The sequence below is a fragment of the Nerophis ophidion genome, linkage group LG10 (assembly GCF_033978795.1).
Source record: "Nerophis ophidion isolate RoL-2023_Sa linkage group LG10, RoL_Noph_v1.0, whole genome shotgun sequence".
Classification (NCBI taxonomy): domain Eukaryota; kingdom Metazoa; phylum Chordata; class Actinopteri; order Syngnathiformes; family Syngnathidae; genus Nerophis; species Nerophis ophidion.
In genome coordinates, this window is record NC_084620.1 from 20,755,373 (window position 1) to 20,781,959 (window position 26,587).

Consider the following 26,587-nt stretch of genomic DNA (forward strand, 5'->3'; position numbering starts at 1 on the left):
AGCCGTGTACAGCGTCCAGTTTTTATTTTGACCTCCACAGTTATCTGCCCAAAAGAGTATGCAAGGGGAAGAATCAAGAACAATACATTTAATGAAGGTGCTTGCAACGTCCTGGGCCAATCTTCCAAATATCCCCTCTTGCCATAATATCACATAATCAGGTTGACCGTCGGCCCCCATTCGTGCAAATGTTTCATCAAAGACAATAAGGCGACTGACAAAAAAGCTCCGATTGGTCCCTTGAGATACTAGGTCTTTCTGTTGTATCTACGCGGTTATGTGGTAGTTGCTAGGTCCTGCCATGCGCATAACAGCTTACTTACGGAACAAATTACAATATCGCATACACTAATGTAAAGCATATCACCAAGGAACTCCAAAATTATTATCAGCTCAGTTTTGACCGAAATTCAGTTACTGGGTTTTGCCTTTGGACGGGAGATGTGTACTATGGCTATGAGTTGTTGTTTTTTTCCCTTGGCCTCAGTCTGGACCCCCTTTACAGGGCCCAGGCTTAGACAGATTTTTTTAATTTCATTTTATTTTATTTTAATCTTCTATTTTTTTCTCCCCCCCTTGTTTACCTGTATCTCACATTTTTTTGTAAGGGGCGCTGCAAGCCAGCAGACCCGTCAGCGATCCTGTTCTGTCTCCCTGTAATGTTTGTCTGATCTTTAGTGGGATTGTGCTGAAATTTTAATTTTCCTGAAGGAACTCTCCTGACGGAATAAATAAAGTACTATCTAATCTAATCTAATCTAATTTAATCTAATCTAATCTAATATATGGGAGTGAAGTAAGCCTCTCCCTCTCCTGTTGACGGCTGTGCGGTGATTGTGTTTTGATGCACATACTGCGAATTATAAACAATGAGCGATCTTGGCGACATATTTAAAAACATCAGTAACATTTTGCGCTCATGTAAGAAACATCGCTCTGGCAAAATGTGCCATCGAGGATACGCGCGCACACACACACACACACACACACACACACACACACACACACACACACACACACACACACACACACACACACACACACACACACACACACACACACGTAGCTCAAGCTGTGTCTTCTCATGAATTGGGACACGGATTTAGTCAAAGGCAAACAACAGCGTGACGGAAAACAGCAGCGTCGTAGGCCTCAGCGCCCTGAACTAACCATTTACATTTAAGCATGTGTGCTGGTCTCCTCGCTGTGGCACTCACTTTTTTGGAGCAGGACAGCGGCGGCTGCTGTGGCGTGGCCCAGTTTATCCCGTGCATGTTAGTGCTGAAGGTTAATAGGATGTGATTCCGAGTGGCGATAGCCCCCCCCCCGTGTTAAAAAAAACAAAACATGTTGTGTGCTTTGAGGTAATGGTGTGGACTGTGTGGGGGCATGTGTGAAATTGGGGCCAATTGCATGATATTCCTCTCCAGATTCTCTGAGCATATTGGGTGGGCATGTGACAGATCATGTGGGTTCTAACCTGTGACCATGACAGCAGGTTCCTCACAAAAGTAATGAATAGCATTAAAATAACGTTGACCTAAACTAATACAACACTTCAATCACAAATCTGCAATTCTCTCTGTGCATTCTTGAGTAATGTTGTTTATTTATCTCCTAATAATGGGGTCAGTGTGTGCATGGTAACCGAATTATGATAAAACTATTCAGTTGCGCCCAGTTTTGATAAGGCATGGAGGAATCAGAATTGTTTTTATTGCCAGAAATATTTACACATACAAGTAAATGATCTTGGAAATAAGGCCAAATTAGCAATAACTTAAGTAAAATAAGCTCAAATGTAAGAAGCACTTGCCAATGTATTGATCCTTAGATTTAAAGACCTACTAAAATGAGATTTTCTTATTTAAACGGGGATAGCAGGTCCATTCAATGTGTCATACTTGATCATTTCGTGATATTGCCATATTTTTGCTGAAAAGATTTAGTAGAGAACATCGACGATAAAGTTTGCAACTTTTGGTTGCTAATAAAAAAAACTTGCCTTCACCGGAAGTAGCAGACGATGTGAGCGTGATGTCACCGGTGTTGAGGGCTCCTCACATCCTCACATTTTATATAATCTGAGCCTCCAGCAGCAAGAGCTATTCGGACCGAGAAAGCGACAATTTCCCCATTAATTTGAGCGAGGATGAAAGATTCGTGGATGAGGAAATTTAGAGTGAAGGACTAGAAAAAGAAAAAAAAAATTAAAAAAGAAAAAAAAAAGGCGATTGCATTGGGAGCGATTTAGATTTTTTTAGAAAAATTTACTAGGATAATTCTGGGAAATCCTTCATCTTTCTATTGTGTTGCTAGAGTTTTAGTGAGTTAAATAGTACCTGATAGTCGGAGGGGTGTGTCCACGGGTGTGTTGATGCCAGTCTCTGAGGGAAGTCACGGCAGCTGCAGCAGGACAGAAGCTCCTGCTACGTAAGAGGCGACTTATTACCACAATTTTCTCACCGAAAACTGCCGGTTGACACGTAGTTGGGATCCATGTTCGCCTGACCGCTCTGATCCATAGTAAAGCTTCAACTCCGGGAATTTTAAACAAGGAAACACCGTGTTTTTGTGTGGCTAAAGGTTAAAAGTTTCCCACCTCCATCTGTCTACTTTGACTTCTCCATTTTTAATTGAACAAATTGCAAAAGATTCAGCAACACAGATGTCCAAAATTCTGTGTAATTATGCGATGAAAAGAGACGACTTTTAGCCGTAAGTGGTGCTGGGTTAATATGTCCCCTCCGACCAATAACATCACAAACACGCGTCATCATTCCGCGGCGTTTTCAACAAGAAACTCCGCGGGAATTTTAAAATTGTAATTTAGTAAACTAGACCGGCCGTATTGGCATGTGTTGCAATGTTAAGGTATCATAATTGATATATAAACTATCAGTATGTGTGGTCGGTAGTAGTGGGTTTCAGTAGGCCTTTAAGTCAAGGTTATTTATAGGGATTTGCTGATCGATTTCATGAAAAAGGACGTGGTCGCCGTTGCCGATTAATGCCTTCAGAGGCCAATCACAAAAAAATATCCTGTCTGGCTAATATTGTATGTCTTTTTAGTCCCCCGGTTGACAAGTTTGCAGCTAATTGTGTATCTCCATATAAGTGAAGTGAAGTGAAGTGAAGTGAATTATATTTATATAGCGCTTTTCTCTAGTGACTCAAAGCGCTTTACATAGTGAAACCCAATATATAAGTTAAATTTTTTAAACCAGTGTCGGTGACACTGGGAGCAGGTGGGTAAAGTGTTTTGCCCAAGGACACAACGGCAGTGACTAGGATGGCAGAAGCGGGAATCAAACCTGCAACCCTCAAGTTGCTGACACGGCCACTCTACCAACCGAGCTATACCGTCCCATAAAGTGTGGAGCCGCTCTCTAAATTATTAATATTAATAATAATAATAATCACCCCATTACGGCAAATAAACTGCATTACTTGTATCATTATCACTGGAGGACGAGACTAAACACGTAACACACTGAGCGCAAGCAGGAGCATGTATACTAATAGCTAAGCTAACAAGAAACAACACCAAGAAATAAATGTAGATGGAACCGCGTTGCAGCAGAAAGTAAGCAGCTATTTACAGGAAATCAACAAGTAGATTTATAAGAGTCTCGAGATAAGATAATATAACAACTGTCGGTGGCATTGTCACAGTCAGAAATTAACACGTAAGAGGAGGGCGGATCGATCCATAAATTGGTGGTGTCGCCACCAATGGTGATATCAGTATATGATCGTTATTAGAGGGACACAACTAAAAGCTTCACGCTGCTGCAAACTTTATTCTCCTTTAAAGCTTCCACTGTCATCTTAAAATTTGAAGGTCGCTGTCCATGAGTATAGCTTGCATACATCAAAGTACGTCCACAGCACGGACATGCTGCCTCTGCCCCAGACAACCCCATGTGTGTGCCTACATCCTCACAACATCCGGTTTTGGCAGCTCCGTTTCGGTGATTAAAGTACGTATTTTTTCGGCGGCCAAATTTTTGGTGCATCACTAATAAATAATGTGCAAATAATAAACCATATTTATATCTATTCATACTGCAACTGTAACTGTGTATGTTTTTGTGTTATGGCGTAAAATTTTCCTATGGTCTTGAACTCACCGTGTTGGCAGAGAATTAGGAAGTGTTGTGTTGGCCCTGCGATGAGATGGCGACTTGTCCAGGGTGTACCCCGCCTTCCGCCCGATTGTAGCTGAGATAGGCGCCAGCGCCCCCCGCGACTCCAAAAGGGAATAAGCGGTAGAAAATGGATGGATGTGTGTTGGGAGTGAAGCACTGAGACGGACGTATTTGCACGGAGGAAACACTTATAAAATTTGGACATGTTGTTTGCATAAAATTGGCAATAAAAGATAAAAAGAGCATCAGACTTTGTGTCGTCTTCTGGAGGCTACAATACACCATATTACTTTCATTTGTTTTTTACATAAAACAAAATCCAAATGTTAAAGGAGTGGCGGCTAATATTTTGCTATGCCGCACTGTCATGATCAAATACATCCAGGGGAAACCCTGATCGGTATTCGAATCGGCATCATAAAACCCTGATTAAACATTCCTAGGTGTGCATAAGTGCCAATTCACAACATAAGTTAAAACAAGGCACTAGACCAGATCTAGACCATGGTCCTTACTGTATACTACAGGGCTATTCAACTACACAATGAAGAGGGTCGCAGTTGCAAGAGCCCAAGGGCTCAAGGCCAAACGTCGAAATGTGGCTGTTTGGTCAGAATGTGGCTCCGCAGGTTATATTTCTTTGAGACTGTGTTTACTTAATTGCAAAGTAAACACATCGGCTTTCACACTCTACTGTCAATAATTTCTTTATTCTGCCCTCGCTACTCGTTTCCAGCGTGTGCAGCTATCCATCCATCCATCCATCTTCTTCCGCCTATCCGAGGTCGGGTCACGGAGGCAGCAGCCTAAGTAGGGAAGCCCAGACTTCCTTCTCCCCAGCCACTTCGTCTAACTCTTCCCGGGGGATCCCGAGACGTTTCCAGGCCAGCCGGGAGACATAGTCTTCCCAAGGTGTCCTGGGTCTTCCCCGTGGCCTCCTACCGATTGGACGTGCCCTAAACACCTCCCTAGGGAGGCGTTCGGGTGGCATCCTGACCAGATGCCCGAGCCACCTCATCTGGCTCCTCTCAATGTGGAGGAGCAGCGGCTTTACTTTGAGTTCCTCCCGGATGGCAGAGCTTCTCACCCTATCTCTAAGGGAGAGCCCCGCCACACGGCGGAGGAAACTAATTTCGGCCGCTTGTACCCGTGATCTTATCCTTCCGGTCATGACCCAAAGCTCATGACCGTAGCTGAGGATTGGAACGTAGATCGACCGGTAAATTGAGAACTTTGCCCTCCGGCTCAGCTCCTTCTTCACCACAACGGATCGGTACAACCTCCGCATTACTGAAGACGCCGCACTGATCCGCCTGTCGATCTCACGATCCACTCTTCCCCTACTTGTGAACAAGACTCCTAGGTACTTGAACTCCTCCACTTGGGGTAAGGTCTCCTCCCCAACCCGGGGATGGCACTCCACCGTGTTCCGGGCGAGAACCGAGAACTCGGACTTGGAGGTGCTGATTCTCATTCCGGTCGCTTCACACTCGGCTGTGAACCGATCCAGTGAGAGCTGAAGATCCCGGCCAGATGAAGGCATCAGGACCACATCATCTGCAAAAAGCAGAGACCTAATCACGCCGCCACCAAACCGGAACCCCTCGACACTTTGACTCCGCCAAGGCTGTCTGTGTGCAGCTAGTTAACAGGATATTCATCAAGTTTCATCGAGCCTATTTTGATGATGTTCGGCGGGCAAATGAAAAACTTTGGCAGGCCGGATGTGGCCCACAGGCCGCCAGTTGAATAGCCCTGTTACGCAATAAAACCAAATTCAGTCAACGTAGGCAAGGGCTTGCACAGAGGGAAAGAAGGTTTGAATAGAATCCCGAATCCTTTCTGCTCACTTCCATCTAGAGGCAGTTGTTAACACAGAGAGAGAGTAAATCAAACCGTTTCAAATGTATATTTCTTGTCTCGTTACCCTCATGTGACACACTCCGTCTTCAATTCCAAAGCCCATGCATGCCATCCAGTCACCGTGCAACAGGGGCCCCAAAAACCCGCCGTCTTTTTTGTCTTATTTTGTCTTTTGTTGCTGCTTCCAGTTTGGCGATGAAGTGCAACCGCAATAAAGTCAACAGAGGTCTTATGTTGTTGTTATTGTTGTTTTGTCTTCAACAATAGATGTGAACAAACCCGCTCCCATCGCTGAAAAACAAGTTCGGGGGAAACTTCACGCTGTGTTGGAAGAAGTGGTTCGTTGTGTATTCTGAAATGGAATGCAAAGTGAAAATAATACTCCACTGGTGTGTGATTTTTTTTTTCCCCCCTCCTGCATGTGGAGTCCAAATAGAGCCTGTTCTGTTTCAACTGGAATTCCTTTTCTCCACAAACTAATGGCTTGTGATAGCTTCATTAATGCTTGCAGTCTGGTTATAAAAGCGTCAGCAGATTTCTGAAAAAAGGTTTTTGGTCTATTTTCACGGTGAGCCAGTTTTTTTTTTCCCCAATGTTTTACTGAGGATGAGGTCAGAGGGGTCGAGGAGCTGAGGTTATATGCTCTTCATCATCTACATGACACACATGGCGCTCTGGAAAGGGAGCAAAACAAATTTAAACAGGAAGAAAACTGTAAATTCTACACGCACATACACTTGAGACACTAACTTGGCCTTGTGGAGGCGAACATTTAGAGGCCAAGCTGCTCAGATGGGAATGCTCTGCATAGACAGACACATAAGGACCAAGAACTAGCAGCATGCTGGGGGCACACAGGACGGACCAGACGGAATCCATGGAAAATGTTGACAACGACACAAAAATGAGACACAAGTGGGAGACTGACGGGCGGTGCCACAAAGAAGCAAGATGGGGGAGGAACAGGACGACAGACATGTAAAGGAACAACATTAAGAAAGATGGGTCCAAAGAACCGAGGTTGGATAACAAGTGAAACACAGGTGTGGAACACAAGAGCAGGCAAGAAGCTGGACACAGGTGTAGGACGTACTGTAAGCGTAGACCTATGGTTCTCAAATGGGGGTACGCCTACCCCTGGGGGTACTTGAAGGTACATGAGCTTTTTTTAAAATATTCTAAAAATAGCAACAATTCAAAAATCCTTTATAAATATATTTATTGAATAATACTTCAACAAAATATGAATGTAAGATCATCAAATGTGAAAAGAAATGCAACAATGTTGTTGACAGCTAGATTTTTTGTGGACATGTCCCATAAATATTGATGTTAAAGATTTATTTTTTTGTGAAGAAATGTTTAGAATTAAGTTCATGAATCCAGATGGATCTCTATTACAAACCCTGTTTCCATATGAGTTGGGAAATTGTGTTAGATGTAAATATAAACGGAATACAATGATTTGCAAATCCTTTTCAACCCATATTCAATTGAATGCACTACAAAGACAACATATTTGATGTTCAAACTCATAAACTTTATTTTTTTTTTGCAAATAATAATCAACTTAGAATTTCATGGCTGCAACACATGCCAAAGTAGTTGGGAAAGGGCATGTTCACCACTGTGTTACATCACCTTTTCGTTTAACAGCACTCAATAAACGTTTGGGAACTGAGGAAACTAATTGTTGAAGCTTTGAAAGTGGAATTGTTTCCCATTCTTGCTTGATGTACAGCTTAAGTTGTTCAACAGTCTGGGGCCTTGTTGTCGTATTTTACGCTTCATAATGCGCCACACATTTTCGATGGGAGACATGTCTGGACTGCAGGCGGGCCAGGAAAGTACCCGGACTCTTTTACTACGAAGCCACGCTGTTGTAACACGTGCCTGGGCATTGTTTTGCTGAAATAAGCAGGGGCGTCCATGATAACGTTGCTTGGATGACAACATATGTTGCTCCAAAACCTGTGTGGTCCATTCAGCATTAATGGTGTTTTCATAGATGTGTAAGTTACCCATGTCTTGGGCACTAATACACCCCCATGTTGGCTTTTGAACTTTGCGCCTATAACAATCTGGATGGTTATTTTCCTCTTTGTTCCGGAGGACACCACGTCCAAAGTTTCCAAATATAATTTGAAATGTGGACTCGTCAGACCACAGAACACTTTTCCACTTTGCATCAGTCTATCTTAGATGAGCTCGGGCCCAGCGAAGCCGGAAGCTTTCCTGGGTGTTGTTGATAAATGGCTTTCGCTTTGCATAGTAGAGTTTTAACTTGCACTTGCAGATGTAGCGACCAACTGTAGTTACTGACAGTGGTTTTATGAAGTGTTCTTGAGCCCATGTGGTGATATTCTTTACACACTAATGTCTGTTTTTGATGCAGTACCTTCTGAGGGGTCAAAGGTCCGTAATATTATCGCTTAAGTGCAGTGATTTCTCCAGATTCTCTGAAGCTTTTGATGATTTTACGGACCGTGGATGGTAAAATCCCCAAATTCCTTGCAATAGCTCGTTGAGAAATGTTGTTCTAAAACTGTTTGACATTTTGCTTACAAATTGGTGACCCTCGCCCCATCCTTGTTTGTGAATTACCTAACATTTCATGGAAGCTGTTTTTATACCCAATCATGGCACCCACTTGTTCCCAATTAGCCTGCACACCTGTGGGATGTTCCAAATAAGTGTTTGATGAGCATTCCTCAACTCAATCAGTATTTATTGCCACCTTTCCCAACTTCTTTGTCTTTGAGACACTAGTGATTTAGGGCTATATAAGTAAACATTGATTGATTGATTGATTGATTGCTGGCATCAAATTCTAAAGTTAATGATTATTTGCACACAAAAAAAATCTTTATCAGTTTGAACATCAAATATGTTGTCTTTGTAGTATATATGTAGAATATGGGTTGAAAATGATTTGCAAATCATTGTATTCAGTTTATATTTATATTTATATCTAACACAATTTCCCAACTCATATAGAAACAGGGTTTGTACAATCCCCAAAGAGGGCACTTTAAGTTGATGATTACTTCTATGTGTAGAAATGTTTATTTATAATTGAATCATTTGTTTATTTTTCAAGAAGTTTTCAGTAATTTTTATATCATTCTTTCCAAATAGTTCAAGAAAGACCACTACAAATGAGCAATATTTTCTACTGTTATACAATTTAATAAACTGATGACATAGTGCTTTATTTTACTTCTTTATCTCTTTTTTTCAACCCACAATGCTCTGCTCTGATTAGGGGTTACATCACTGAAAAAAGGTTGAGAACCACTGGTGTAGACAGACACAAGTATAGAAGAACACAGACAGAGGTGTCGGCCACTAGGGTGGACAAAAGGAAAATCACAGGTGAAGGTGGACACCAGTAGAGGACACAAGACATAGGTTAGAGTATATATCAAGTGTATAACAACAGGTGCAGAACTCAAGGGAAGATAAGAAGCAAGACAGATGGAGGACACACGTAGGTGTCACAACAGTGGACGTCAATCAAGACACAGGCAAAGGACTCAGTAAACATGACTCAAGGAGCATGTGTTGGACATGTTCGACAAGAAAAACTCATGTGAAGGGCACAAAGATAGAGAATCAACAAGGTCTCGGGGAAGGACACAAGGATAGAAAATAAACAAGGTCTAGAGGAAGGACACAAGGATAGAAAATAAACAAGTTTTAGGCCGCAAAGGTAGAGTAGAGACAAGGAGTAGGTGAAAGACAAGTAGTGATGGGTAAATGGCGCCTCAGTGAGTGTATGGCACACTCACGAGCTGTAGTGACACAGCAGTGATAGTGTGTTTGTGTTTCATAATGGTCAACATCCACCTGTTTTGAAATGTTTTAGGATAATTTAGGGACCAAATATTGTGTAACCTCGATTTACAAACCCCTCCTTGTACGCACGTTTTGATTTATGAGCCACAAATATGACTTAGTGTACCAAGCTTGTCTCTGAGTATGAATGTTCCACTCATTTAGTGTCTTACAGTGTAGCCATGTTGTGCCTGGCAGCACATCCATTGTGGGTTGGTTTAAGCCTGGGCTGATAACAAATTTTGCTTGACGATATATTGACCTATAAATTATCGCCGATAAACAATAGTATTACAATTTAATCATTGATTTAATGATAATAAATTATACAAATGCATGTATATCCTTTTAAATGACCTAAACTTTTATTTCTCGTGTATTTTAACGTTATTGAAATGAAAACGTTTAAATCTCGAAGTCAAATAAAACAAACAAATAATAGCAGTACAATATACTTTGTCTGTTTGCAAAATTTTGCACTTATATGACAAATAAATAATTGATTAATTAATTAAATATTTTAAGTAGGGGATGCAGGGCTCAAATAAACACAATCATATCAATGGTAAATGGGTTATACTTGTATAGCGCTTTTCTACCTTCAAGGTACTCAAAGCGCTTTGACACTACTTCCACATTCGCCCATTCACACACACATTCACACACTGATGGAGGGAACTGCCATGCAAGGCCATAACCAGGACCCATCAGGAGCAAGGGTGAAGTGCCTTGCTCAAGGACACAACGGACGTGACTAGGTTGGTAGAAGGTGGGGATCGAACCAGGAACCCTCAGGTTGCTGGCACGGCCACTCTCCCAAACACGTCATTCCATCAATCATTTAAATAGCTACATAAAGTATTGAACATGTAGGCAGAGGTCGAGTTTTACATTACTTAACTGACAATCAAGTTCGGACATTTGTAATAAAAACAGTTTGAACAGATGTAATAACAGGTCATATGCAAAACAAAATGAAGTTTGGAAGTTTCCAAGTCGGGAACACTGACTTGACTTTAAAGAAATGCTAGTTTTCTAACCACGTGTACATCGGGGGCGGTACCTCTGGATTGGCAGACCGGGGTGGTGGTCCCTCTTTTTAAGAAGGGGAACCGGAGGGTGTGTTCCAACTATCGTGGGATCAAACTCCTCAGCCTCCCCGGTAAGGTTTATTCAGGTGTACTGGAGAGGAGGCTACGCCGGATAGTGGAACCTGGGATTCAGGAGGAACAGTGTGGTTTTCGTCCTGGTCGTGGAACTGTGGACCAGCTCTATACTCTCGGGAGGGTTATTGTGGGTGCATGGGAGTTTGCCCAACCAGTCTATATGTGCTTTGTGGACTTGGAGAAGGCATTCGACCGTGTCCCTCGGGAAGTCCTGTGGGGAGTGCTCAGAGAGTATGGGGTATCGGACTGTCCCTTTGTGGCAGTCCGATCCCTGTATGATCAGTGTCAGAGCTTGGTCCGCATTGCCGGCGGTAAGTCGGACACGTTTCCAGTGAGGGTTGGACAGCGCCAGGGCTGTTCTTTGTCACCGATTCTGTTCATAACTTTTATGGACAGAATTTCTAGGCGCAGTCAAGGCGTTGAGGGGTTTCGGTTTGGTGGCTGCGGGATTAGGTCTCTGCTTTTTGCAGATGATGTGATCCTGATGGCTTCATCTGGCCGGGATCTTCAGCTGTCACTGGATCGGTTCGCAGCCGAGTGTGAAGCGACCGGAATGAGAATCAGCACCTCCAAGTCCGAGTCCATGGTTCTCTCCCGTAAAAGGGTGGAATGCCATCTCCGGGTTGGGGAGGAGACCCTGCCCCAAGTGGAGGAGTTCAAGTACCTAGGAGTCTTGTTCACGAGTGGGGGAAGAATGGATCGTGAGATCGACAGGCGGATCGGTGCGGCGTCTTCAGTAATGCGGACGTTGTACCGATCCGTTGTGGTGAAGAAGGAGCTGAACCGGAAGGCAAATCTCTCAATTTACTGGTCGATCTACGTTCCCATCCTCACCTATGGTCATGAGCTTTGGGTCATGATCGAAAGGATAAAATCACGGGTACAAGCGGCCGAAATTAGTTTCCTCCACCGGGTGGCGGGGCTCTCCCTTAGAGATAGGGTCAGAAGCTCTTTCCATCCGGGAGGAACTCAAAGTAAAGCCGCTGCTCCTCCACATCGAGAGGAGCCAGATGAGGTGGTTCGGGCATCTGGTCAGAATGCCACCCGAACGCCTCCCGGGGGAGGTGTTTAGGGCACGTCCAACCGGTAGGAGGCCACAGGGAAGACCCAGGACACGTAGGGAAGACTATGTGTCCCGGATGGCCTGGGAACGCCTCGGGATCCCTCGGGAAGAGCTGGACGAAGTGGCTGGGGAGAGGGAAGTCTGGGCTTCTCTGCTTAGGCTGCTGCCCCCGCGACTCGACCTCGGATAAGCGGAAGAAGATGGATGGATGGATGGATAGAGTTCTAACCGTATTAAATGGCAGCCTATCTTTGGCGATGTTTTTTTGAGAGCGCAGACTATTTTGCACTGTTTTGTTTGCACTGACCTGTCACTTGGCATCTTCACAATTGAGTGCGAAATGAGTGTGGACTGTCGACTGGTTGTATTTCATGTGGGCGTTGATGTAGTCGCGCACATTCAGCAAACTGGCCTCTCGGTCTTAATCCTCTCATCTTGTTCCAAAGGTTTAAACGCAAATATTCCCACAGTGATGCGATGGAATTTGGTTTTGTGCTACTTTTGACCATGTTATCTGCTTTATGCTAACTCATTGCACTGTGTGATACTAGCCGGCGATTATTAGATGGCGATTTATTAACTTTCCAACTTTCTTTTTCATTTATCGTCGGTTAATTGACTTACCAAATGTCGACCCAGGCCAAGGTGGGCTTATCGACCTCATGTGCTCATTCAGTCAGCACAGTAGTGCTGTGCTACTGCGTGTGACTTTACAACATTGTTCTAGATTTCCTAGCTCAGTATAAGTCCTTCTGCTGAGTGCACGAAAAAAAGATTATTCGACATGGTAAAGCAGATTCCTTATCATTGGAGCAACTTGCCTAAGGCTAAGGCGTTTTGTGATTTTAAACTGTGAGTACACCACAGGGCTAGTGACAGTATGTGTGTGTTGGAAGAGCGGCATCAAATGACAACAGTTCAGCTAGATGTTGTTGTTTTGGCTTTGTTATTGAGTAGAACGTTGATCCATCGCCCTCTTATTTTTTGTTTGACATACAGTACTGTATAGCACTTTATATTGTGTTCAAAGTGGACACAATTTTACTGAAATATGGACTTTGGTCAAGGCTGAAATCTTATTCCGATTCACATGGTTTCTGATGAAAAAATCTGCTTCAATATCCATCCATCTTCTACCGCTTGTCCCGTTCGGATTTGTGGGGTGCTGCACACGGGCAGAAGGTGGGGTACACCCGGGACAAGTCGCCACCTCATCGCAGGGCCAACACAGATAAACAGACAACATTCACACTCACATTCACACACTAGGGGCAATTTAGTGTTGCCAATCAACCTATCCCCAGGTACGTCTTTGGAAGTGGGAGGAAGCCGGAGTACCCCGAGGGAACACATGCAAACTTCACACAGAAAGATCCGGAGCCCAGGATCGAACCCAGGACCTTTGACTGTGTGGGCCTTACACACACCTTAGTGTGTGTGAGGCACACACACATACACTAAGCCCTGTTCCACCATGCTGCCTTGCTTTATTATAACAATATTTTTATTTATTAAAAAAACAATTGAGTTTGTAAGTCAAGAGTCCCCTGTTATTGCAAGAGTCGGTTAGAATTGAAATTTGTGTTGCATCGAGAATCAATTCTGAATTGAATCATTACGACAAAAATCAGAAGGGAACTGAATCGTGAGCTGCTGTAAGATTCCCAAGCCTAGCAGACGGGAGCAGCACACGTGAAGTGAATAATATTCATATAGCGCTTTTCTCTAATGACTCAAAGCGCTTTTGCATAGCGAATCCCAATATCTAAGTTATATCTAAAGCAGTGTGGGTGGCACTGGGAGCAGGTGGGTAAAGTGTCTTGCCCAAGGACACAATGGCAGTGACTAGGATGGCGGAAGCGGGGATTGCACCTGGAACCCTCAAGTCGCCGGCACGGCCACGCTAACAACTAAGCTATAACGCCCCAGGTATAGCTCGGGGTATAGGACACACTGGAGAGAGACAGTTGTATGACACAAAGTTCAAGCAAAAACAGGACATAATGCACCTGGAAATGACAATGTTGAAAATACAAGCAAAAAAAAAAATATTTTGGGTACTGTGTGTAGAATTTTGCGGACAAGAATGAATGTATTACATTTTTGAATAAGGCTGTGACATAACAAAATGTGAAAAAGGTGAAGCGCTTTGAATACTTTCCGGATGTACTCCTCCCACCCCCACCAAGGACTGTTTTCACTGCTGGACTCTAGGAAGAGGTTCCGCAGCCTCCGTAGCAGAACCTCCAGATTCTGTAACAGCTTCTTCCCTCAGGATGTAAGACTCTTGAACGCATCATAATTAAATTATCCCCTCAACTCCCCCCAAAATGGATTAACTCCCTGGAATAAAAAAGACAATATAACATACATCCATAAACATGGACGCATGTGAAAAAGTGCAATGTATTTATCTGTACAGTAAACTATTTGTTTATATCTGCACCTTATTGCTTTTTTTTTTTATTTTATTTTTTTTATTATTATTTTTTTTTAATCCTGCACTACTAAGAGCTAATGCAACGAAATTTCGTTTTTATTTGTACTGTAAAGTTCAAATTTGAATGACAATAACACAGGAGTCTAAGGCTAAGGTGTCGGACGGACCTTTGTGTTTTTTGCTGTATTTGTTTTTTGTGTTTGCTGTGCACCTGTGTCTCATATGTCTCATGCATTATGGATCTGTCCAATGTCCTCATCCAGCATGATGCACTTGCATACGGACGTTTGTCATCTTGTGCTGTCCCTCCCCGGCCCCCTCGTGTGCGCACCTCCACGCCGTGACTGCACTTTTATTCCATCGATTGTGTCCTCACAGAGACGTCGGTTCCTCTCCCGTGTCCTCTGCCCTGTCACATCAGCGCTCATCATTGTCTCAATTACTCATCGCTCCCCCGTCTCCGCTCTTATCTCATTGTGAACGGCCACGTCCTCCTTCGTGTCTCTTTTTTTTCCACCCAAACGGGGACACCTCCACGCCCTCACAAATACTCTGGCAGAAGAGAATTTGGTCCACGCCGTGTCACTCCATCATCACATGGCATCATGTCGCATCCTCATCATATCACCGACAGCTTGTCACAGCCAATCACATCTCCTGGCCTGGCAATCCCGTCCCTCCGCATGCCCTCCTTGTCTGCTCGCCCACGTCGTCTTCCTCACCTCCCTTGTTGCCCACTCGTGTCAGAGGACATTAGTTTCGGAACAGCTGAGGGTGAGTGGGCGGGTCCTTTTGGCCCGTCTCTCTCCTCAGTCCATATTCAAATGAAGAGAGGACCAGTCATGCACAGGCGGGACAACAAATTGTCATATAAAGTCAATAAAGGCTATTTGTATTAGACGTCTCCCAAAGTGAGCCCAATTTGCATTCCTGTTTGTGCAAGTGTGCTTCATGCATTGACCTCCGTCTTGTCCTCCTCCTGCTTTCACGCTCCACATTATGCATGGAAGGATGGAGAGAAGAAGGAGGTGTTAGAAGTGAAGCTGCATCTTCTTCACACCCCTCTCTCTCTCACTTTCTTTCCATCTTCCCTTACACCCTTTTTCTCCAGACGGGCTAATCGCTAGTGTGAGGACAAATGAGTACCAATGACTAAAACCTAGAAAATAGGGAAGGACGAATGTTTTTTTGTTTGTTTGTTTGTTTGTTTTTTGGGTGGGGGGTGGGGAGTTTGCGAGTTGTGCATGATTGATTGATGCTAAGGAGGTGCGGTTGTCACTTTGTCTCACTTCTTCGTCTTCTTGCATAAATATATAACTGACAACATTCTTGCCGCGCTGCCAAGCTGCCCTGAAGCTGCAAGCTGTTTGACGGACAGCGGATGGTGTTAGTATAATTATAAGCCTTGGATAAAAAGAGACGTTGTGACACTCCTAGGCACTTTTTCCAGCATTTGAAGTTTACATACTCGGATGACCAATGAAACTTGGTTCCTGGATATTGTTGGGGGTGTAGCACCAAATTCTGGGCCCCCAGACGTAAACTTCTAAAAGCCCCCCATCCCACCGTAAACACAACGCCACCACCCTATACGCACACACACTTTGTATGTTTACACACACCAAAAACAATATTATTTCATAGATTTTTTAAAACACACACTTTTTACGGATGGGATTACACTATAGAGCAGTGGTTCTCAAATGGGAGTACACGTACCCCTGGGGGTACTTGAAGGTATGCCAAGGGGTACGTGAGATTTTTTTTTTAAATATTCTAAAAATAGCAACAATTCAAAAATTCTTTATAAATATATTTATTGAATAATACTTCAACAAAATATGAATGTAAGTTCAAAAACTGTGTAAAGAAATGCAACAATGCAAAATTCAGTGTTGACAGCTACATTTTTTGTGGACATGTTCCATGAAAATTAAGGTTAAATATTTCTTTTTTTGTAAAGAAATGTTTAGAATTAAGTTGATGAACCAGATGGATCTCTATTACAATCCCCAAATAGGGCACTTTAAGTTGATGATTACTTCTATGTGTACAAATCTTTATTTATACCGGTAATTGAATCACTTGTTTATTTTTCAACAAGTTTTTAGTAATTTTTATATCTTTTTTTCCCAAATGTTTCAAGGTAGACCACTACAAATGAGCAATATTTTGCACTGTTATACAATTTAATAAATCAGAATCTGATGACATAGTGCTGTATTTTACTTCTTTATCTCCTTTTTTCAACCAAAAATGCTTTGCTCTGATTAGAGGGTACTTGAATTAAAAAAATGTTCACAGAGCGTACATCACTAAAAAAAGGTTGAGAACCACTGCTATAGAGAAGACCTTATTTCCTTGAATTGCCGCCGGGGCGCTAATTAATTTAAAACCGCTTCTCACTCCTGCGCTTATCAAAGGCTAGCGGTAAAAGTAAGCATGCGCTAATTATTTTAAAACCTCTTCGCACTCCGGCACTTACCAAAGGCATGCAGTAAAATTTGAGTGTGATGTAAGCTTGGACCTTAAATCCTACTGAATAGCTCTTAATCTTCTTCCCTTTATGCGATTTCAAATTACCGGTATTGAAATCAGCCTCCTCCATTTTGAAAATGATGACAGGGGAAGTGTCTCTCGTGACGTCACGAGTTTGACCAGGCGGTAATACTAAGCAGGCGCATACTATATGCCCTGCGGCAATTCAAGGAAATACGGTATATCTCGATAAACCCCCCTAAATAACACGTTTTTGTTTTTTTTAACAAAACACTGCCAACAAATTAAATATTAAGTAGCATGCATATCAATTTAAATAATCATACAACCTGTCATTTTTCACTTAAATATAATTATGAATCGGTCAGGTTTTCCTTCACTTTAAAGCAGGGGTGTCAACTCATTTAAGCCCAAGGGCCGCATGGAGGAAAATCAATTCCCGAGTGGGCCAGAATGGTAAAATCATCACATGATAACTTAAAAATAGAGACAACTCCAGGTTGTTTTCTTTGTTTTACTTTGGCCAAAAATAGAACAAGCAGATTATGAAAACAAAATTCTGAGGAAATTGGCGCAGTTTCAAAAACACAATGGTCTTAGACTTGGTCTCAGTGTATCTACAAAACCAGGATTAATCTTTAAGTCAGGGGTCGGGAACCTTTTTGGCTGAGAGAGCCATACAAGCCAAATATTTCAAAAAGTATTTCAGTGAGAGCCATATAATATATTTTTTAGGACTGTATACAACTAAATGCCAGCATTTTTAAGTAAGACCAACATTTTTAGAGTATAATAAGTCTCTTATTCGTTGTAATAACATTGTTATTCTGAAGCTAACCAGCAATAAATAAAATACTTCTTACCATTAATGCGACTTCTTGAACAGGTGCGGTAGAAACCGGATGGATGGATTAAAATGCATGAGAATGTTTTATATTTTGAACGTTATTTTTGACACTGTGATTACCAGCGGAATTATTCATTACTTACTGTGTTAAGCAATGTCAGCTAAGATTTATCTGAGAGCCAGGTGCAGTCATCAACAGAGACACATCTGGCTCCAGAGTCATAGGTTCCTTACCCCTGCATTAAGTCCTTCTGGGATTGAACAAAAAACACAAAATGTAAACTCTTCTAGGTATCAAATACTTCCTTTGTCATGTCCATGTATCTACCTAGTGCTAACTCAACAAATCGTAAGAAAAAGAGGAAAAAGTTCACTTTTCTCATGTTTGACGGAGACATTTTGGGGCAACGAGGGTGCCAAATGACAATGTGCTCGAAGCAGAAGAGATAAAACGGCAGGTTTTAAATTTCATGAGGGTCGAGGAAGAGAAACCACAGTCACCCTTTACTGTGTAACCCTTGCTTGGCTCCGGTATAAACCGTTTGCTTGCCTAACAGAATTGCTATTGTGACATCCAGTGGACACATTTAGAACAGCAGTGTCTTTCATTAAAAAAAAAAAGCCAATAATTTTTACACTTGCCAAACTCATCGGAAAAAACCTGTTTGCGGGCCGTACGTTTGACATTCCTGCTTTAAAGTAGAGATAAGCTGATACACATTGGATTGTCTTCATTATAACAGATAATTATTATTAGGATTACATCATTTTTACCGCATCTCCTGGGGGTTAAGTATCCCCTGTCATTAAAAACAATATTTCTAAATTTAATCAAGGGTCTTTGAACACATCACAGTTATGGGCAATGAGATACAAAAGTTAAAATTGAGAATTACTTTTTATAAGTAGTCTTAGACATTCTTCATCTGACTCACCCAACATTATTATTTAACTTTCACGGCTATATTAATTTTATCTCAACATTCACAAAGTTCTTTTTTTCATAACTTGCATATTGAAACGACAGGGGAAAAAAAAAAAAAATCTTCAAACTTCACCAAAGCCCAGTGCCCCCTTTGTGCTTGGAGCCCCGGTAAAACATTCCCACTGACCCGTCCACTTCAACATTCCCCCTCCCCCTCAAAAGCGCCACCTGTTGGCTTCCATTTAACTTGAAAAAAAGCAGGACGCAGGTGAGCATGGAAAAAAGACAGACAGTATAGAAGTAGAAGAGAACAAGACAGAGGTGTGGACAAAAGTCAACACACAAGTGAAGGACACAAGTGAAGGACATGAGGCCGAGACACAAGTGTTGGCCACAGGTGTAGAGGAGAGGAAAGATAGGTGTAGGACACGGGTATAGACATGTAATTGGGACAAGATTTGGTAAAAATCAAGACACAGGGGAAGTACAGGTCATCCATCCATCCATTTTCTACCGCTTATTCCCTTTTGGGGTCACGGGGGGCGCTGGCGCCTATCTCAGCTACAATCGGGCGGAAGGCGGGGTACACCCTGGACAAGTCGCCAGCTCATCGCAGGGCCAACACTGATAGACAGACAACATTCACAGGTCATTGAACTTTAATTTAATTGACAAAGAAAACACTGTTGGGTTTATTTGCACAGAAAGATCACGAGCCCGGGATTGAACTCCAGACTACTGAGGACCATCGTATTGTGAGGCAGACGCACTGACCCCTCTGCCACTGTGAAGCCAGATTTGCATTTAAGAATTGGAAATAGAATGAACGGAAAGTACACGGACGGACCTAGATGTTATTTTTTCATTTTATTTTTTGTTTATTATTGTCACCCCGCCTAATTCCGCTCACCCCAGACCCCGACCCTGAGAGGGACAAGCGCTAGAAAATGTATGGATGGGTTTATTGTCGTCATGGCAACCAAATCATGACCTAACGTGATCATGTGATTTGGCTGATCAATTGATGAGCTGCAGGTGTATCGAATAAAGCGGTTGTGTGACTGCAGATACCGTCACAAAAAGATCATGTATGTCGTGGATAATGTCGCCTTGTGTAAAATGTTCTGCTCGCCGTTTTTCAAAAGTATATCCAAGGAAACCAGTTGTTTTTTGGTTTTCATGTATGGTTGACCAAAACATACACTGACCAGTACATTAGAGAGGAGACAAGACACAGCAATCACCTTTTCCCTTCGTGTACATTTAATGTATTCAAAAGCACAGCAATTAGAAGTTTTCAATCTCAATCCAAGACAAAATTGCACCACCGCTTTTATAGTGCACGGTGAAAGTGGTTTATCTAAAGCGACGCCGACAGGGGCCGCGGGGGGTGTTAATGTATGCCGATGAGCAAGAGGACTTATTGAAGTGCCCCTCGTTCTTTTTTTTCGTTTGACATTTCAAAGTTTCAAATCGTGCTTTTAAATTGCAGCTTCTGCAAATGTCACTTGTCGCCTCGCCGGAACGCGTGTGCGGAATGTATTGTTGGAAATTGACAGTCACTGTGCCTTGTGAATGGACATACGTTTGTGCGCTTGTGCGCTTGTGTGTGTGTGTGTGTGTGTGTGTGTGTGTGTGTGTGTGTGCGTGTGTGTGTGTGTGTGTTTGTGTGTGTGTGTGTGTGTGTGTGTGTGTGTGTGTGTGTGTGTGCCCTCGTGCGCTGAGCTAACTATGTCATTTTCTTCTCCCTGCAGCGACGTCAGATGGGACGCGCCAAAGTCTGGACAGCATGAGGGGTGGAGTGTGTGCCACGCAGGGCATGAAGGTGGTCCTTAAAGTGGGGCAAAGTGAGTCCTCTTCCTGCTTACTTATCGCCTCACACTTCTGTGAGGGGTGTTCACCTTACCAATATTTTGGGACCGGTACTATAATTATTTTGATACTTTTCGGAGTGGTAAGTAAAGTGGACCACAAAAAAATTGCATTATTGGCTTTATTTAAAAAAAAATCTTAGAGTACATTTAACACATGTTTCTTATTGCAGTTAGGCCTTAAAGAAAATAGTGAACATACAAGACAACTTGTCTTTTAGTAGTAAGTAAACAAACAAAGACTCCTCATTAGTCTGCTGATGTATGCAGTAACATATTGTGTCATTTATCATTCTATTATTTTGTCAACATTATTAAGGAGAAGTGGTAGAAAATATTTTTGCTCATTTACTTTTAATATGTGCTAACTTTCTCTTTTAACATGTTCTATCTACACTTCTGTTAAAATGTAATAATCATTTATTCTTCTGTTGTTTGATAGTTTACATTAGTTTTGGAAGATACCACACATTTGGGAATCAATCCGATACCAAGTCATTACAGAATCATACATTGGTCATATTCAAAGTCCTCATGTGTCCAGGGACGTATTTCCTGAGTTTTATAAACATAATATACATTTTTAAAAAACGAAAGAAGATGTTGTGATGCCAAAAAATATTGACGTAATCATAACAGTATTGATTCGATACGTGCCTGTACTTGATATCATTACAGTGGATGTTAGTTGTGGATCCACTACACACCGGTGAGCTACGGTGTGTAGTGAAACATGTTTAGTAATTCCTCGTCCTGAAGGGATGACACTTAAAGGGGAACATTATCACCAGACCTATGTAAGCGTCGATATATGGTGCAGAAAAAAGACCATCTATTTTTTTAACCGATTTCCGAACTCTAAATGGGTGAATTTTGGCGAATTAAACGCCTTTCTGTTTATCTCGCTGGAGGCGATGACGTCAGAATGTGACGTCGCCGAGGTAACACACCCACGATTTTCATTTTCAACACATTACAAACATCAGATCTCAGCTCTGTTATTTTCCGTTTTTTTGACTATTTTTTGGAACCTTGGAGACATCATGCCTCGTCGGTGTGTCGTCGGAGGGTGTAACAACACTAACAGGGAGGGATTCAAGTTGCACCACTGGCCCGAAGATGCGAAAGTGTCTGCCGCCAGACCCCCATTGAATGTGCCGGAGTGTCTCCACATTTGACCGGCGATGCTAAGGCAGACATGGCACAGAGTTGTATGGATAACCTGCAAATGCATTTGCAACGATAGTCAACGAAATCACAAAGGTGAGTTTTGTTGATGTTGACTGCCGGCTAATCGATGCTAACATGCTAAGCTAATCGATGCTAACATGCTACTAACCGGCGGTATTAAAGCAGACATGGAACAGAGATGTATGGATAACCTGTAGATGCATTTGCAACTATATTACATTTCCTTCTACCCACATTTAATGCGAAAAAAAACACTTACCAATCGACCGGTTTAAGTTGCTCCAGTGTCAAAAGATGCGAAAGTCCTGATCGTTTGGTCCGCACATTTTACCGGCGATGCTAATGCAGCTATTCGGCCATGCTATGGCTATGAATAGCGTCAATAGCTATTCGCTCAATAGCTTCAGTTTCTTCTTCAATATTTTCATACTCCAACCATCTGTTTCAATACATGCGTAATCTGTTGAATCGCTTAAGTCGCTGAAATCCAAGTTTGAATCCGAGCTAATGTCACTATATCTTGCTGTGGTATTCCCATTGTTTGTTTACATTGGCAGCACTGTATGACGTCACAGGGAAATGGCCAGTGTCTTCGCAGAGAGAAGAAAATAAGGCACTTTAAAGCTTTATTTAGGGATATTCCGAGACCGGTAAAATTTTGAAAAAAACTTCAAAAAATACAACAAGCCACTGGAAACTGATTTTTATTGTTTTTAACCCTTTTGAAATTGTGATAATGTTCCCCTTTAAGAAGAAACGTACTTTATTTGTGGCCATGGAGACCAGGATTAGTGATTTAGAAGTCGCTAAAACATTGCCGATGGCAGATGGACGTTAGCCGCTAGCTAGCTAGCTATGTCTTAAAGCACCTCTTCCTGAGGGTGTTTCAGAGTTATAACTTCACCTTTATCGTTAGTTTTCAAAGGCCTACTGAAATGAGAGTTTCTTATTTAAATGGGGATAGCAGGTCCATTCTATGTGTCATACTTGATCATTTCGCGATATTGCCATATTTTTGCTGAAAGGATGTAGTTGAGAACATCTACAATAAAGCTCACAACTTTCGGTCGCTAACAGAAAAGCCCTGCCTCAAGCGGAAGTCGCAGACGATGACATCACATGTTGATGGCTCCTCACATATTCACATTGTTTTTAATGGGAGCCTCCAACAAAAACAGTTATTCGGACTGAGAAAACAACAATTTCCCCATTGATTTGAGCGAGGATGAAAGATTTGTGTTTGAGGATATTAATAGCGACGGACTAGTAAAAAAAAAAGAATAAAAAGTTTTAGAAAAAAACGCGATTGCATTGGGACGGATTCAGATGTTCTTAGACACATTTACAGGGATAATTCTGGGAAATCCCTTAACTTTCTATCGTGCTGCTAGTGTTTTAGTGAGTTTAACAGTACCTGATAGTCGGAGGGGTGTGTCCACGGGTGTCTTGACGCGCAGTGTCTCAGGGAAGTCGACGGCAGCTTTATGGATGGCGCAAGCTCAGCTGATCTCCGGTAAGAAGCGACTTTTTACCACAATTTTCTCACCGAAACCTGCTGGTTGACATTCGGTCAGTATCCATGTTCGCTTGACCGCGCTCTTATCCATAGTAAAGTTTCACCTCCGGGAATTTTAAACAAGGAATCACCTTGTGTTTGTGTGGCTAAAGGCTAAAGCTTCCCTACTCCATCTTTCTACTGTGACTTCTCCATTATTAATTGAACAAATTGCAAAAGATTCAGCAACACAGATCTCCAAAATACTATGTAATTATGCCGTTAAAGCAGACGACTTTTAGCTGTGTGTACGCAGCGCTCATATTTCCTAACAGTCCGTGACGTCACGCGTACACGTCATCATTATGCGACGTTTTCAAGAAGAAACTCCAGGTAAATTTAAAATTGCAATTTAGTAAACTAAAAAGGCCTTATTGGCATGTTTTGCAATGTTAATATTTCATCATTGATATATAAACTATCAGACTGCGTGGTGGGTAGTAGTGGGTTTCTGTAGGCCCTTTAAGCCAAAATGCGTCTGTTCTCCCTTTTCTCTCTACACACTGTGTCTGCTTGTAAATACTCTGTGATTGTGTGCCGCCGTACATGCTCGTCTGCTCGTAAACCAGTAATGTCATAACGTGACTTCGACGCGGGCACATTGGGGTGCGGGACCGGTACCTTTCAGAAAGTGTATATTACAGAAAATGCCCTGTAGTATCTCGGTACTACACTAATACCAGTATACCGTACAACTCTAAAACGTACGCTTTTTTGGTTCGCTGTCCACAGCATCTTCCTCCTCTTTAAAAGCATGTCTTTGGTCTCTGCTGCACAGCACACACACTCGTCTCCTCCTTTCAGCGAGCATATTAGAGCTTGTTAAGTGGCGAGAACAGCGCAGAAGTGTAGGATCAGTCAGCTCTAATGAGCCCCGTTGACTCCCCTCACACTTCCTTTTAACTGCTTGCACTCCTCATTCTCGCGCACACAGCTGTACATTACAGACCACATAAACATTTTCTGGCTTGCTCGCGCCAAAAAGGCGAGCGACTTCCATTTGTGACTTCAGGCCGTGCATAATTTCTTTGCAGCGAATGAGCCTCGCCTTCGTGTTTTCCGTTTAAGCCCGGTTTATACTAAGCCGGATAAGGTTATCCAGGGTAAATCACACCTAACCGTATCCATGTCCACACACAACGACCCTCGCAACACGACATAGTACGCATGCGTGGAAAATGCGCACGTTATAGTCATCTCCAGTGTTGCTTTGTGTGCAAGTTCTTAAATGTAACTTATCTAAACAATATCCAGTGTTGTGGTATTTCAATTAACTGGAATCCAGTGCCCTGTGGGGCCCTATTGTAGTGAATCACACCTGAGCCATCATAAGTTAATCACATTTTTAATGGACACGTGAAAGTATACAATGTACATTTTACAACAATCAATCTTGAGATCTAGATATCTGGTCAGGACACTCCTCACTCTTTTGCCTTCCCTTTCATTGTCCATTCGTTTTTGGTGACTTTATATACTCTGGACCTAGACGTTGAGTCCACGACATACATGGCAGACAACAACTGACACAGTCTGCTTTGCCAGTCCAAATGCATTCGCCGTTTTCCTCGACGGCCAGGTAATACAAAGCACACGCTATCTTTTTTTATCACATCCACGGTAACTCGCATTCTCGTTGTCTCGCCTTCAACAAATGACCAAAGTTTTTCGCCAAGTAGAAACACAGCTGACCCGGCCGGACATTGAAAAGTTCTCTTACCATCTGAGAAGTGTTGTATTCCAAATAGCTGCAATCGCTTTCTCTCAAGGTATTCATGTGTGATTTCCACATGCGTCTGTACGTGTAGAGGAAGGAGAAACACGGGCATGTCTGGATGACTTGCCTCCATATTTCCAGTGGTTAACTCCTACTCAGTGACCTAGTGGATAGAGGGTCCGCCCTGAGATCGGTAGGCCGTGAGTTCAAACCCCGGCCGAGTCATACCAAAGACTATAACAATGGGACCCGTTACCTCCATGCTTGGCACTCAGCATTAAGGGTTGGAATTTGGGGTTAAATCACCAAAAATGATTCCCGGGCGCAGCCACATCTAGTATGTGTGTGACAATCATGGGTATTTTAACTTTAAGTTACGAAACCGCTTTATTATGAAGCTGGCTGTGGCGTGTTCTTTCTGATGTCACTTCCTGTGTGGACGAGGTCTTTCTGGCGTCACTTCCTCTCCGAACTCAGTTTGGAAACGATCAATGTGTCCATACAAAGCTAAGTGCCGAAGATTCAAAGATTGAAAGGCAAAAAATTTGTCAGAGGAGGGGGACCTTAAACGCTGGTTTAGTGTGGCTGAAACGGGGCTTAGGCTAAATAATTATTCTTTTAAGGCATGGGTGTCAAACTCTGGCCCGCGGGACAAATTTGGCCCGCCGTGTGATTTCCTTTGGCCCTTGAGGCAATATCAGATTAACATTACAGCTGGCCCGCCGATTAACATCGCATTCTTAATACTCATACTTGCCAACCCTACCGATTTTCCCGGGAGACTCCCAAAGTTCGGTGCCCCTCCCGAATATCTCCCCAGGGAAACCATTCTCCCGAATTCTTCCCGATTTCCACCCGGGTAACAATATTGGGGGCGTGCCTTAAAGGCACAGCCTTTAACGTTCTCCATAACTTGCAGTCATGTCCGCTTTCACTCCATACAAGCAGCTTGCCAGCCAAGTCACATAATACATGCGGCTTGTACACACACATAAGTGAATGCAAGGCATTCTCAGTCAACAATAAAGGTCACACTGAGAGTGGCCGTATAAACAACTTTAACACTGCTACAAATATGTGCCACACTGTGAACCTACACCAAACAAGAATGACAAACATATTTCGGGAGAACAACCGCACTGTAACACAACATAAACACAACAGAAAAAACACCCAGAACCCATTGATTTTTTTTGTTTTGTTTTTTGAAAGTTGATTTTGCACTATTAAGTTATATAAGTGTTGCTTGTTTCTAAGGCAAAGCAGTGTAGCAAACTGAGCAATAATTAACGTTTTATTCATGCACTTTCTCTTGCTACTTGAAGGCTTGAATGTTTGATTCATTCATTATTATTTTATTTTCAAATTTATTATTAGCCTGTGGAAAAAGTTTATTTTGATATTTACCTCAGAAGGCTGCAGATAGAAAAGGGGCATTGAATTTGTATTTAAATTTTATTTG

The 26,587-nt window shown here is 42.5% G+C and overlaps 1 protein-coding gene across 1 annotated transcript in view; it reads left to right on the forward strand.

The window, feature by feature from the left end:
* The window catches only part of LOC133560359 (ephrin-B3-like), a 184,918-nt gene that overhangs the window by 135,502 nt on the left and 22,829 nt on the right, over nucleotides 1-26,587 (forward strand). Inside the window, exon 3 of the mRNA XM_061912813.1 lies at nucleotides 20,546-20,638. Within this exon, the coding sequence (XP_061768797.1) occupies nucleotides 20,546-20,638 (93 nt within the window). The remainder of the gene's footprint in view (nucleotides 1-20,545; nucleotides 20,639-26,587) is intronic.